This window comes from Misgurnus anguillicaudatus, chromosome 4, assembly GCF_027580225.2.
Source record: "Misgurnus anguillicaudatus chromosome 4, ASM2758022v2, whole genome shotgun sequence".
Taxonomy (NCBI): domain Eukaryota; kingdom Metazoa; phylum Chordata; class Actinopteri; order Cypriniformes; family Cobitidae; genus Misgurnus; species Misgurnus anguillicaudatus.
In genome coordinates, this window is record NC_073340.2 from 28,165,915 (window position 1) to 28,180,493 (window position 14,579).

A 14,579-nucleotide genomic window follows, 5' to 3' on the forward strand; every position below is an offset into this window, starting at 1 on the left:
CAATATTTGAAAGTTGAGAGAGAGACTGGCAGCTGATTATTTTTTACCTGCCAATAGGGGTGTAGGCTCTTTCTCAACCTTTAAAAACCTCAACCACCTGTTTTGCTTAATGCAAGGTAAAGGTTTATAACATTTGTGGCTTTAAATCTCGGAAAGGGTAGCGAATCTCTTTCTTGTCAGGCTCAAGTAGGGCAGGTCAGCGAGAGTTTGACTCCCTGCTGCTTTGCTGGCTGCTCAACTTGGCTTCTCATCACCTTCTTAGAATAAAGGCATGTCTAATCCCTTGCCCTTTATGCTGGGAAATAGGCTGGATAAGGGACCCAGATGTCCAACTTCCCCCTCTTTTCACTTTCCAGCTCAGACCCTGAGGAATCAGTGCCCTGTCCACAGCTTGGAAGAGATGTAAGGGCCAAGGTGGGTGTTCATGGGAGATAAACAAAAGGGCTGCTGTTGGACTCGCATGACGCTGGCCTGAAAAGCCCTATTGATAAAACACATCTGCAGAGCTGTATAGATTGGCACTTTATAAAACATGGATAATTATTTTGGATTTAATAACATAAGAGGATTATGGGAGAAAGTGGGCCCTCTTGGAACTAGAACTAAAGTATATTCAGTATATTCAGTCTTCAAGAGTGATGACAGCCAAACTCATTGTCAGACAAATATTAGCTAAAATACAAAACAGTAAATCAGAAATAATTAATTCTAGTTTGCACACATTTTTATTGTTGTGAAGATTAAATTGCATTTTGGTCAAAGAGAGTCTTTGCGGCAACACATGCATCATCACTAAGACACGAATGAATGGGGCTAGGCTAAATGCTAACACATTCACTATGCGCTATACAAAGATTAAGTGCATGCATTGAAAAAAGATTTATTAATTTATCTTAGTTTAGGTAAGAACATAGTAAAATATTTTCCTTTAAGAAAAAAATAGAATTTAAAAAATAAAAATTGTAAAAGATTTCTTAAAGCGAGTTCTTTTGGTGTCACATGTGTTGTGCTGTTGATTATCACATACTTACTATTAATATTTATTTTTGTTCTTCAGTTCCTCTGTCCTGCTCTGAGGGATTCACTGAGTTGGGTTACTACAATGGCACCGTTTCTCAGACCGACTCCGGTTCACCCTGTCTGAAGTGGACGGAGTTTCCGGATTACGTGCAGCAGTATCCGGGCAGGGGTCTGGGAGAGCACAACTTCTGTCGAAATCCTGACCGCGAGTCAAACCCATGGTGCTTTTTTAGACAGAGCTCAGGAGCCATCGGATGGGCCTACTGCGACTGTCACCAGGGTGAGCGATAACTCGCTTCATTAAAGTTTATTCAGCTCATTGCATTCAGCCTGGGAGACGATTTGATGAATTGATGAATGAAAAATTAAAGGGAAGAGTATTCATAGATTCCTTTCATAATATTTCTCAAATGCCTAACATTATTTAGATAATTTCTTATACTTGGATGTTTAAAATTCATCTTTGGAAATGAATGTTCGGCACTCAACTCTTGACAAGAACATTCTGTATCTAAGGGAAATAAAATGTTGTTATGCAAAAATTGATACTAATAAACAATACAGCAGCTCCTCACAGAAACAGACTTAAATATATTGGTAATAAATACATTTTTAGAAAATGTCAAATGATGGAAATGTCACATTCATAACGCTGGAATTGCTCATCTCTATTGTTTATCCTTACCAGGGAAGAATGATTGAGATTTACAGTATTATTATGTTCTTAGGGTAACCAACCAATCCCAACTGCATAGCAATGTTTTAAAGATTTGTTGTTCAGATCGTTTTAGTGTTAATACACATATCATGGTAACCATAAAGATGAAAACTGTAACGTCATAAGTCATCACATCATGTGTTTTGCCCTTTGAGCTTCTGTGAATTACTATTGTTCTCAGTTCAGGTTTCCTCTTTGCTCGTGTCAGAATCGATCAGACTGTGTTTTTCTTTCACCCGTTCAGGAGCGGTCAGGTTAGCAGGGGGTTCGTCCTCTAACAGCGGCCGTCTTGAGGTCTACCTGAATGGCCAATGGGGGTCGGTTTGTGACACACACTGGACGGACCGTGATGCCAGCGTGGTTTGTCGGCAGCTTGGACTGGGGTACAGGAGATCTATTTTTCTGTTAATTTTCTGTGTATGCTAATTTTCCTCATAGCTACATGGGGAGTTTGGGGGGCACTGCCCCCCAGGTCAGATCCAATTATGATTTTGTCAATTATGAATATGAGAATTTATATTTATCATAAATTTTAATGTGTAGATGAGTAAGTTAATGCTAAAATTCTTTCAACTGATTTAAACCATTTTTAAAAACCATGAAGTCGTAAAGTATAGCAGTACCCTTGTTTGTCGGTAGGTGCCCTCCAAGCACAAACGAAAAACTCTGCGTTTAAGTCCAAAAGCCAAATTGGACAAATTGCCTTTGACAAATTAAAGTTGGTCCATACATTTTTTAATGACTTATCTACCATATTGTACCTCAGAGGAACTTTTAGCCATTGGCATTAAAACTGTAATTTTGGGTTCTGCTTATACACTCACCTAAAGGATTATTACGAACACCATACTAATACTGTGTTTGACCCCCTTTTCTACGTGGCATTGATTCAACAAGGAGCTGAAAACATTCTTTAGAAATGTTGGCTCATATTGATAAGATAGCATCTTGCAGTTGAAGGAGATTTGTGGGATGCACATCCAGGGCACGAAGCTCCCGTTCCACCAAATCCCAAAGATGCTCTATTAGGTTGAGATCTGGTGACTGTGGGGGCCATTTTAGTACAGTGAACTCATTGTCATGTTCAAGAAACCAATTTGAAATGATTCGAGCTTTGTGATATGGTGCATTATCCTGCTGGAGGTAGCCATCAGAGGATGGGTTCATGATGGTCATAAAGGGATAGACATGGTCAGAAACAATGCTCAGGTAGGCCGTGGCATTTAAATGATGCCCAATTGGCACAAAGAGGCCTAAAGTGTGCCAAGAAAACATCCCCCACACCATTACACCACCACCAGCAGCCTGCACAGTGGTAACAAGGCATGATGGATCCATGTTCTCATTCTGTTTACGCCAAATTCTGACTTTACCATCTGAATGTCTCAACAGAAATTGAGACTCATCAGACCAAGCAACATTTTTCCAGTCTTCAACTGTCCAATTTTGGTGAGCTCGTGCAAATTGTAGCCTCTTTTTCTTATTTATTATTATAGTGGAGATGAGTGGTACCCGGTGGGGTCTTCTGCTGTTGTAGCCCATTCGCCTTAAGGTTGTGCGTGTTGTGGCTTCACAAATGCTTTGCTGTATACCTCGGTTGTAACGAGTGGTTATTTCAGTCAAATTTGCTCTTCTATCAGCTTGAATCAGTCGGCCCATTCTCCTCTGACCTCTAGCATCAACAAGGCATTTTCGCCCACAGGACTGGCGCATACTGGATGTTTTTCCCCTTTTCACACCATTCTTTGTAAACCTAAGAAATGGTTGTGTGTGAAAATCCCAGTAACTGAGCAGATTGTGAAATACTCAGACCCGCCCGTCTGGCATCAACAACCATGCCATGCTCAAAATGGCTTAAATCACATTTCTTTCTCATTCTGACATTCAGTTTGGAGTTCAGGAGATTGACTTGACCAGGACCACGCCCCTAAATGCATTGAAGCAACTGCCATGTGATTGGTTGATTAGATAATTACATTAATGAGAAATTGAACAGGTGTTCTTAATAATCCTTTAGGTGAGTGCAGATCCGTGCATTTCAGAATTTTCAAAGCATCTCATCTGCATATTTGCTACATTCATCCATATCTATTTTTGTTTCAGTAGTCTCAATAGCCTGTAATATAACCTGAGAGTGGGCAGAAAGACTCATATTCATCGATCTAACTTCTAATCCTCCACTTTTTTCCTCTGTCTTTCTTTGCGATTGCTGTAGTGAGATTGGCACGGCTCTTCAACACTCATATTTTGGCCCTGGTTCCGGGCTCTTTCACTACGCCCGCCTTGGCTGCCGTGGCGATGAGAAATCCCTGCTGCAGTGCAGGAGCAGGAAGTTTGTTACTAGCGACTGTAACCATGGAAACGAAGCCGGAGTGGTGTGCGCACCACCTGAAGGTCAGTGAAGCTGATGACCTTTTGATTGACAGGCGATGTAAACACACCCACATTCAGGTGCTTTGGTGTAGAACCTCAAACAGAAAGCCATTAAAAGCTTAGTGAGGATGATTGCGCTATCTTTTAATGTCTTTGTTCATCAATAGTGAGTTATTAAGATACCATTTACTGAGATTAGAAATTTTAATGAAACATTTTGGTGGGGGTTTTGACTTTCTTTAGTGGAATTAAAATGGCTGTGAATATTTTTTTGTAAAGAGGAACAAACGGATAAAAGGTTGAGAAGCAAATCAGTCCTGTCTGAACTTATGATTGCCTGCTGTGAGCTTTATTGAATACACAATCTCGCAGACAAATATATATATAATAATAATTTAATTTAACCAATTTCAAAGTAACCATTCTTTGATTAGAATTTGCAGCACTAAATTACTACCAATTTTAACACCTTTATTTTTATAAAAGTATAGTATTGAAGGAATTAATGCCCTATTACATCTGGGTCTTATTGGGTGCTTTTCATTCATTGTAAAAAGTTTTATTGTACATATTTTGTATCATCTTTTTAAAAGCAAAACCTTTTTATGATCACGGGAAAGTTTCAGTCAAATGCCCCCATGTTTTTATATATTTGTATATAGGTTATTCTAATGGGCTACATTTATTGATTAGTTTGTGGTTTTGGGTCATGACTCCTGATTTGTCTGTTCAGGTAATGGACCTCCGCTGCGGTTAGTGGGAGGACAAGAGGACTTTGAGGGTCGAGTCGAGGTCTTTCATGAAGGCCGCTGGGGGACCATCTGTGATGACCAGTGGGATGATATGGATGCTGAGGTGGTCTGTAGACACCTCGGACTGGGGTGAGCAGGGTAGTACTGATAACATAACTGATACTATACAGGTAACTCAGTGGTTCTCAAACTTTTTTAGCGTGCGCCCCCCCTTGTATATGGTGCATTCCTTTGCGGCCCCCCAAATTTTTTTTATAACAAATTTGTTCTAAAACGTAACATTTAATAAGACAAAATATATTAAAGTATACAAAGTAGTGCTGTTGGTTAGTAGCCTTATTTTTTTTTTAGGTTTAATTACACAGAATTCATGATAAATTAATGTGTTTTATGAAATGTCATAAAACTGGGGCCCCCCTGGCACCATCTCGCGGCCCCCCTGGGGGCCCTGGCCCCCAGTTTGAGAACCACTGCTATAACTTATACATCAAATGCTCAGATATACTCCCCCTTAAATGCATACACAGGGGATGGTATAGTAATACTTAATAGTAATAATAGAAATAGCTTTTAGGTGCAATCCTTTTTGCAGAAAAAAATCAGTCTTTATGCAAGAACTCACACAAGATGTTTCATCCCAAAGGACAAAAGAGATCTCTCATCTCTATGAGAGGAGGATTGAATTATTTATTTCGCGGCATTGTAGTTTTTGTGCCGTTAAACCATCTCCATTATATTTTGGCTGTTATAAAGAATAAAAACAGTGAGATGGCACACAAGCACTGCAGATATAATATGCATGACTTCACTTACTGCAAGCATTAAAGCTGTTGAAACTAGAGTTATGGCAAAAATATCTTATGTTTATCATTTTGCTTTGTTTTTTTTTTTTGGTCTGTTTTTCTCACTTTTAGTGTATAAAGGGTAAGTTAACAGACTCCAGTCTTCAAAGGGGTTTGTTCGAGTAATGCAAGTTGGCATGAATAATGTTTCACATGACTTTGTCAGAACATTGAAATAAAAGCGTGGAGTTGCGAAATACCACAAATGTTTAACTTCCCTTTTCTCCATTATTTTTATTATCATTGTAGAGATACACAAGATGTTTTGTACAAGGTTGCTACATGAAACACATAAACACAAATAGTACACAAATAAGTAGTCTCAAAGTACAAATACGTAAAAATGATGGGAAAACAGGTTTAAGACATGTTGCTAGCCTGGTCTGCATGAGTTTTTTACCTTTATTGTATGTTTAGAGGTATACCGAAGGCCTGGTCATGGGCTCATTTTGGGCAAGGCAGTGGGCCGATCCAGCTGGATGCAGTACAGTGCACAGGCAATGAACTCTCTTTGGACGAGTGTCGTCACAGTGGATGGGAACAGCACAACTGCGATCATATGGAAGACGCCGGGGTGTCATGCAACCCCTATACAGGTATTGACTTGATGCATGCACACAGAAACACACAATGGTATAACAAAACTTTGCTATGCACCATAAATAATGATGATCAGTGTTTCTGAACCTCAACTGGTAGAGCATTGCGTTAGCATTGCAAAGGTCTTGGTTTCGAATCCGAACATGTATGAACACATATGTTAAAATATGTATATCTTATATGCACTGTAAGTTGCTTTGGATAAAAGTGTTTGCCAAATGCATGTACATGTAAGATATGGATACTGTGGGAGTGATAGATACAAATAGGCTCAGTTAGCATCCTGGGACTTAATCTGTTTTATAATTTGTGGTGTTTGTGTATATTTGCACATGTGTTTGTGTATTTAGATGGGGTGGTGAGACTGGTCGATGGTGATAACCCATGGGAGGGACGTCTGGAAGTCTATCACTCCGGAGATTGGGGTACAGTATGTGACGACAGCTGGACTGAGCAGCATGCACAGGTGGTCTGTAGACAGCTGGGATTCAGGTAAAGCTCTTTTATCATGACAGTATTATTATACATCACAGTGTGTTTTTCCAGCAGACAATTGGATCCACTTTTAGAAATCTGATATTTTATTTTTTCAAACAAAAAATCGGTAAAGGAAAAAAAAATAATTTGAATGAAACCCATTTGAATTATTTAAATAAAACCCAGATTCCCTTTGTGAGCCTTTTTGCCAAATTATTCGGTCTAATAAATACCTAATAATAGGTACTGTTTTGTTCATTTTGTACCATTAAAGGTGCATTGTGTACTTTTTAGAAAGATCTCTTGACAGAAATGCAAAATAATATACAAAACTATATTATCAGATGTGTATGAAGACCTTTTAATAATAAACGTTTATGTTTTTATTACCTTAAAATTAGGCGTTTTTATCTACATACACAGAGGGTCCCCTTACATGGAAGTGGCCATTTTGTGCCGCCATGTTTCTACAGAAGCCCTTAACGGACAAACTTTTTTACTAAGTTGTGTCCGACGATGACATGTTTTTCCGGTGGCGGCTACCGTAGCTTCTCTATGCGTTTCAAAACAAGGGGTGAGCAGTGAACTGAGCAGTTGGTTGCAACTCACATCCTCACCACTAGATGCCGCTAAAATTTACACACTGCACCTTTACAGCACATATTGTACAAACCTGTACATCATTTTTGGCCACTACTACTTAAACATAAGTTTCCACTATTGGTCCCATGTGCGTTTGGTTCCAAAAGCAACTTTACTGTTCAGGTTAACCCTGAAACTTAACATTGAGATACCATGAGATAATACAATTTATTATAGCATGTTAAAATTACCACTTTGTAGGTGTGAGCAAAAATGTGGCTTTTTTGGGTGTGTCCTTTAAAATGCTAATAAGCTGATCTCTGCACTAAATTGCAGTGCCGTGGTTGGATAGTGCAGATTAAGGGACGGTATTATCCCCTTCTGACATCACAAAGGGAGCCAAATTTCAATGACCTATTTTTTCACATGCTTGCAGAGAATGGTTTACCAAAGCTAAGTTACTGGGTTGTTCTTATTCACATTTTCTAGGGTGATAGAAGCACTGGGGACGCAATTATAGCACTTAAACATGGAAAAAGTCAGATTTTTATGATATGTCCCTTTAATCGTAATTTAGTAGTTAAATTCTTTTGAAATGGCTTTCATCTTCCTTATAGTTAGGCTCCTACAGTACGTTGATATTCAGTTACAGTATGTTTTAAAAACACACATGATGTATTTTGTGAAAATGTGTGATTGGTTTACCCTCTGAGTTTGTATGTGTAGGGGCGGTGCGGAGGTCGTGGCCACTGGGGTGTTTGGAGAAGGAACAGGATTGATTTTGTTGGACGATGTTGAGTGTGAGGGTAGTGAAGCCTCCCTGCTGGAGTGTAAACATAGCGTTTGGGGTCGACACGATTGCTCACACAGCGAAGATGTTGGAATACGCTGCCACAGGGCAGAAAACAATGAGGTCCCACTAGCTCCGGAAACTACTGGTAAGTTGTCTTTGCACACACACGCACACACGCGCGCACAGACACACACACACAGTTTTTGTGTATGGTGTAGGCATTGTGTTTGTGGTAGAGATACATTTTGCTGATAGACTCTGCACTGCTTTGACCCTTTGTGATATTCAAAGGGGATCTAAATGTCACCTGTAGTTTCTAAAGCGCTCGCTTTTATTGATCAAAACTTCCATTTGAATTTCAATCGAGTATTGTGTAGCCCACCAAGCCGCCTTTTGACATTTGATGGTGTAACATTACAAAACATGATTTTTTTCCCACCACAAACACTTTTCCGATCTCAACTCTATTATCAAATGACATGAACTGTATTTTTTTGGTCTCAGTCTGTGACATTTTGTTTCGTTTCTTAAGCTGAAAGATAAGATTTGTGTGGCTGTCTTAGAGGATTCAGGTGTGGTTATTTACTTTATGCTCATAGATGTCAAGTACATTTGTGAGGAAAGCATTTTGTTAATGTTGTTATATACAATATGATGAATGATATAATAACAATATCATAAAATTATAATATAACCATGACAAATGCCACTTAATGCTATTGCATCTTATGCTGCGTTTACACCAACATCGTTTGAGGCGTCAAAATCACGTCTATCGCGTCAAGTTTGCCGCTTGAACAGTTTGATTGCATTCACGCGTCTAGAGCGAAGTAGACATGCGGAAAAAGCAAGCATTTGACATACGCTTCTTGTGGGAGGGGCAAGTGCTATGCGGTTGTTTGTTTGCAAAATGGCTGATGTTGATTGTGCATTTATCGAGAGAGTAACTGGTTTGTATTTGGTCACCTTACTATAGGGGAAAACAAAGGGCACGGGTCGATAAACGTCACGTGACTCAAAAGTGAAATGTGTATTTACAACTTACCAGGTTGCCCAATGTCCTCACTGACACTCTTCCAAGCGAGGTCCTTTTTATTCCTGTCTCTATAAGAACTTGTGTCATATAGCTTCGGGTGACTCACGGACAATATCAAGCGTTCCTTCATGTTGAAAGAGTGACTCCGGGCGGGGCTGCTGCCACAGCAGCGAGCAGCCTCCTGATTGGTTAAGCGGCGCGAAAATCCGCCAAAGTTCCAATTTTTCAACTCGGCGTCAGCCGCAAATTCGCGTCAAGCGAAAAATTTACAAAAAGCACCATTTGCGCGTACCGCGTCAGATGCTCAATTTGCGCAAATAGCGCGAACTAGACGTGCAGATGAGGCGGAATCACGTGTACCGCGCCGCGCTAAACACCTCATTCGTGCCGCGAGACCTCCAGACACGCGTCTTCACATTGACTTAACATTGAAATCACTTGTGCTTGATGCCTCTCCCGCGCTGGTGTAAATGCAAGCATTAAAGTAAATTGGGCTTTTAATGTTCTAAAATAGTTGGATCAATGTAAAAAATTGGTAATCCCTAAACATATGACGTTTTATCAAATTCAATTTTCTCACTTTAAGTGAAAAATTTAATTTGAAAATGTTTAAATATTTTAGGTGTACAAAATATACAAAGAATGGTTGCCTGATGAAGATCAGTTGATCGAAACGTTGCAACGCAACTTTCATTAAAAAAAAATTTTCAGCAAGCAGATAGTGTGCGGGAATTGTTCTTTGTATATTTTGAGACTTTTTGTCGTCTTATCCTACGCACCTATCTATTGACTTCAGGTGTGCGACGCTAATTTGTTTAAATATTTTAGGTGTAAAAAATTTTCACCTTAAAATTTTCACTTAAAAGGGACATTTCACCAGATTTTTTGGAGATTATAAATAAATCTTTGGTGTCTCCAGAGTACGTATGTGAAGTTTTAGCTCAAAATACTATATAGATAATTTATTATAACATGTTAAAATTGTAGGTGTGAGCAAAAATGTGCAGTTTTTGGGTATATCCTTTAAAATGCAAATGAGCTAATCTCTCCACTAAATGGTGCTGTGGTTGGATAGTGCAGAATAAGGGCCGGTATTAACCCCAAATTTCAATTACCTATTTTTTCACATGCTTGCAGAGAATTTTTTACCAAAACCAAAAGTTATTGGGTTGATCTTTATCAAATTTTCTAAGCACTGGGGACCCAATTATAGCACTTAAACATGAAAAAGGTCATATTTTCATGATATGTCCCCTTTAAAGTGAGAAAATGTAAGTTTATAAAACATAATTCTTTTTGCGGTGTTACCAACTGAAGTAATTTTTTTAAGTAGAGCGGCTATTAATGTTTTATACTGATATTTTAGCAGATTTTCAAAGGCAATCCCAAATGAAAAAATACTATAGTATATTATAGTAAAATTACCATAGAAAAATTTAGTAAAATTACTCTAGTAAATACTAAAGTGTTTATGAACCATACTATCGTAAATGTACTACAGTAAACTGTATTAAAAGTACTATAGTAATTTATAGTAAACTAACTATAGGAATTGAAGTAAAATTACTCTAGTAAATACCATAGTGTTTTTGAACCATACTACAATAAAGATACTACAGTAAACTGTATTAAAACACTAGTAATTGATAGTAAACTAACTATAGGAAATTAAGTTAAAAAAAACTTTAGGAAATACTATAGTATTTTTTAACCATAATAAAGTGAACTGTACTAAAATACTATAGCAATTTATGGTAAACCTACTATAGGAAATGTAAAATTTCTCTAGTAAATACTATAATATTCTAGAGTATACTACAATACACTATAGTTTACTGTAGTAAGAACTAAAGTATACTATGGTACTTACTACAGTTTATCAGTTTACTATATAATACTATGGTATGTATAGTAAATACTATAATATACTATAATTTAATATACAGTTTACTATAGTAAATACTAAAGTATACTACATTATTTATTTTATGTGGGTAAAAACAAACTATTATCATAAAGGTTCACTTACATCACACTAAAAGTGTTTATATGCTTCCTTTTGTCCTATATGTTTTCCTAATCTTAACCTACATTTGTTCACAGACAGAAATAAAATGTAAATGAATCTGAATATAAGATATTTATTTTAATATTATTGGTGGTTTGGCTGATACATAAATCAGTTATGTAATAGGTGAGGTATTGCTCCAGCACCAACCTTTCCATCTCCTTAAACCAGACAACAATGAAGCAAGTGCAGCCTGTAGCTCACGGCAGAGCAGGGTGTAAAGTAACGGATTTATACCAGAGTTCACCAAACACAGCAGACAGCAGAAAGCGAACACCTTTCCTTGTAGTTTGGAAATTTGCTCTGAAACGACATCTGCCATCATGAAACTAAGGATAGGTAGCCAACACACTAACAGAATCAACAAAATAAAGCTGAAAGTCTTTGCCAAACGGATATCCAGACGCATACGTGCTTTTCCTGGATGCTCTGCGTCCATGTTGGTATCGTGTCGGTGGGCCTTCCAGACTATGATGCCGTAGGCCGCCAAAATGAGCACGAGGACCACCAGCACCAGAATGGCCCAGAATCCCAGATAGTAACGATGGACATAAGGAAAGAGTTTGGAACACGATTGACCGTTCACACATCTCCAGCCCATCAGAGGAAGGAAGGCAATGAAGAAAGCTACAGCCCATAATATCACAGTTCCCACCACGACTCTTTTTCGATTCAGCACGTTATATTTGTAAGCTTTGAAAATGACGTAATAGCGGTCCACCGCCATCAAAAGAAGGCTTCCCACGGAGCTCGTAAATGCCGTGGTCACGCCGCCCAGTTTCAAGAGATATTCATCCGAGCAGTTGTCCGGATTCAAAAGGTGGAAGTTCAGGAAGATTGTGGTAAAAACGCAGCAAGCGACCGTGTCAGCCAGCGCCAAGCTGCCCATAAAGAGGTATGATGGATGTTGCCGCAGGTGCGAGGAACAACCTATGACAATCAGCACTAGAATGTTGGCTAGAAGGGCAAAGGGTGCTATCAGGAGGCAAATTGTGGCAATGGCCACTTTCTCAGCATCATTCAGCACCATGTAGTCGGTCAGGTTACAAGTACTGTTTGTCATTTCCAGTGCGCTTTGGCTTTTTGCCAGATCTGGAAAAACAGCCTCCATTATTATCTTTTAAAAAATATATATTTATGTAATATTTTGTAAATATTTTATAATGTTTAACCAACCTGTGTGAGCCATAAAGTGTGCGTCTTCATGAAAGTTTGTGCGTCGTTTGGTCTGTTTTGATCTTTTTGGTGTGAGAGACGCACAAATCTTTTGAGTCATTTCCTTCATGGTTTTGAAAGTGCAACACCGGGCATCTGTGGTTTTCCAACTTTAACTAACTGTCGTAACTACGATCAACTTAAAAGATCTGCGTGTGTGATTTTATCTCTTTCCAACCTATCAGTCATGTTTACTAATGCTTAGATGCACACATACGTTACCCATACGCCACATCCTATAGGCTTTGCTAAAGTGAAAAATGTCACACACATCCACATTCATTATAGCTTATGAATGCGCTTGCAATATCTGTGTATCTTCTGCAAATGTGTAATTACTAAAAGATGGATTTTAAATTGATTTTTGGTTATTCTGTGCTTTGCTTGACATTTGCAAAAATAATACGTATTTTCGTTTTCAAACAGTTGATTGATTTCATCATTCGCTTTTCATCACAGCAGAAGCTTAAAAAAAAGTCAAAATGTCAAGTTGACTTTTTCAAAAGCTGAATCTGATGTTTCTGTGTTGGTGGTTACACTCATTGGTAAAATGCCAAGTGGTTTGGTTTTAGGGCCGCTGGTACGATTGGTGGGCGGAGATAACAGGAAGGAGGGCAGGGTGGAGGTGTTTCTCAACGGTGAATGGGGCGGAGTTTGCGATCATGGCTGGAATGATGTCAACGCTGCCATCGTCTGCAGACAGCTCGGTTTCACGTACGGATCCATGTGCTACATCTTCAAATATAAACATATGTTATGTCATCAACAGTGTTGGGGAAAGTTACTTTTAAAAGTAATGCATTACAATATTAAGTTACTCCCAAAAAAGTAACAAATTAGGTTACTTTTTATGGAAAGTAATGTTTACGTTATTTTTTAGGTACTTTTGCGTTACTTTTCTTGGCTGAGGCTTGATCTCCTTCAGGCCTTGGAGGTGTTTTTTATGACTGAAAAGTTCTGCATTCAGAAATTGCATATTTCATCACAAAAATGTCGTGCTCTGGCCTGCCATCTCCGTTTCTGACTTATAAAATGCATAATGTGACTACGTTTAGTTTAATTCAGTACATAATTATTTATTTATTTATATATTTTTTTTGAAAAAGTAACTCAAATATTAATGTGTACATTTAAAAAGTAATGCGTTACTTTACTTGTTACTTCAGAAAAGTAATATTAATGCATGTTACTTGTAATGCGTTACCCCCAACACTGTACATCAGTATTGTGGATTATGATTTATTGCCATAATTTCTATGTATTTTAATATATTTTTTTTACTTTCTGGCAGCGGGGTGGCAAAAACACGCCCGATGGGTTTTTATGGAGCAGGGAAGGGGACCATCCACCTGACCAATGTGAGGTGCACTGGAAAGGAGTCGTTTCTTGGGGAGTGCCCTGCTAAAGGACAGGACACCCACGTGTGTAAGCACGGACAGGATGCGGGTGTGATGTGCGATTACATGCCCGAGCCGGAGGCTGATATAGCAGTGGTGGGAACACACACCTGTGGGTTAAGAGCTGGCGCTGAGAGACGCAGCAAGAGGATTGTGGGAGGATATAAATCTCTCAGGTAAGTAGTCAATTTTACTGCTGTTAACTCTTTCCCCGCCATTGACGAGAAAAAACCCTTCCCTAACAATGACAATTTACGGCAATCCATTTTTCCGCCATTATCCACCAGGTGGTGCTCTTACCCAACTTATAAAACCCAGGAGCAACCCCTTAGGGCAAACAGTAAGAAATCTATAGAGGGTCTGTTATATATATTTCAAGAAGAACTTTTACTGGAAGGCATTCAACTTTTATGAAAATCATAAAAAATACTGATGCTGGCTGGCATTTTTTTTTTTAAAACGCCAGTGGGGAAAGTGTTAAGTTTGGTTGAGAAAACATTCACATGGTGTGTGCATTTTTGTAAATTTACTTTTTAATGAAGTTTAACTATTTAACTAAAGTGTGTCACTGTGGGTACTCTGGTTTACTCCCACAGGCCAAAAAAACATGCAAGTTACAAAATTGCCCCTCCCCTAATCTGTGTATGGATAAACTTGTATGGATCAATTTGTGTATGGATTAACCGATTCTCGCTATGAATATAGC

General features: G+C 38.6%; 2 protein-coding genes across 2 annotated transcripts in view; one reads left to right on the forward strand and one right to left on the reverse strand.

Annotated features, from left to right (window-relative positions):
- The window catches only part of LOC129421013 (neurotrypsin), a 39,227-nt gene that overhangs the window by 19,329 nt on the left and 5,319 nt on the right, over positions 1–14,579 (forward strand). The window contains exons 3-11 of the mRNA XM_055176271.2: positions 1,058–1,300; positions 1,983–2,121; positions 3,954–4,132; positions 4,845–4,992; positions 6,123–6,301; positions 6,656–6,797; positions 8,091–8,302; positions 13,049–13,190; positions 13,768–14,049. Coding sequence (XP_055032246.2) covers positions 1,058–1,300; positions 1,983–2,121; positions 3,954–4,132; positions 4,845–4,992; positions 6,123–6,301; positions 6,656–6,797; positions 8,091–8,302; positions 13,049–13,190; positions 13,768–14,049 — 1,666 coding nt within the window. The remainder of the gene's footprint in view (positions 1–1,057; positions 1,301–1,982; positions 2,122–3,953; positions 4,133–4,844; positions 4,993–6,122; positions 6,302–6,655; positions 6,798–8,090; positions 8,303–13,048; positions 13,191–13,767; positions 14,050–14,579) is intronic.
- LOC129421014 (cannabinoid receptor 2) lies at positions 11,196–12,705 on the reverse strand. The gene is made up of 2 exons (XM_055176272.2): positions 12,438–12,705; positions 11,196–12,353 (listed from the first exon to the last, which is right to left on the reverse strand). The coding sequence occupies exons 1-2, from the start codon at positions 12,544–12,546 to the stop codon at positions 11,377–11,379; spliced, it is 1,086 nt and encodes a 361-aa protein (XP_055032247.2). The 5' UTR covers positions 12,547–12,705; the 3' UTR covers positions 11,196–11,376.

Coding starts and splice junctions, on each gene's coding strand:
- LOC129421014 (XM_055176272.2), bottom strand. CDS start 12,546: ATGAAGGAAATGACTCAAAAGATTTGTGCGTCTCTCACACCAAAAAGA. Junction 12,354..12,437: donor ACACTTTATGGCTCACACAG/GTTGGTTAAACA, acceptor CTGTTTTTCCAG/ATCTGGCAAAAAGCCAAAGC.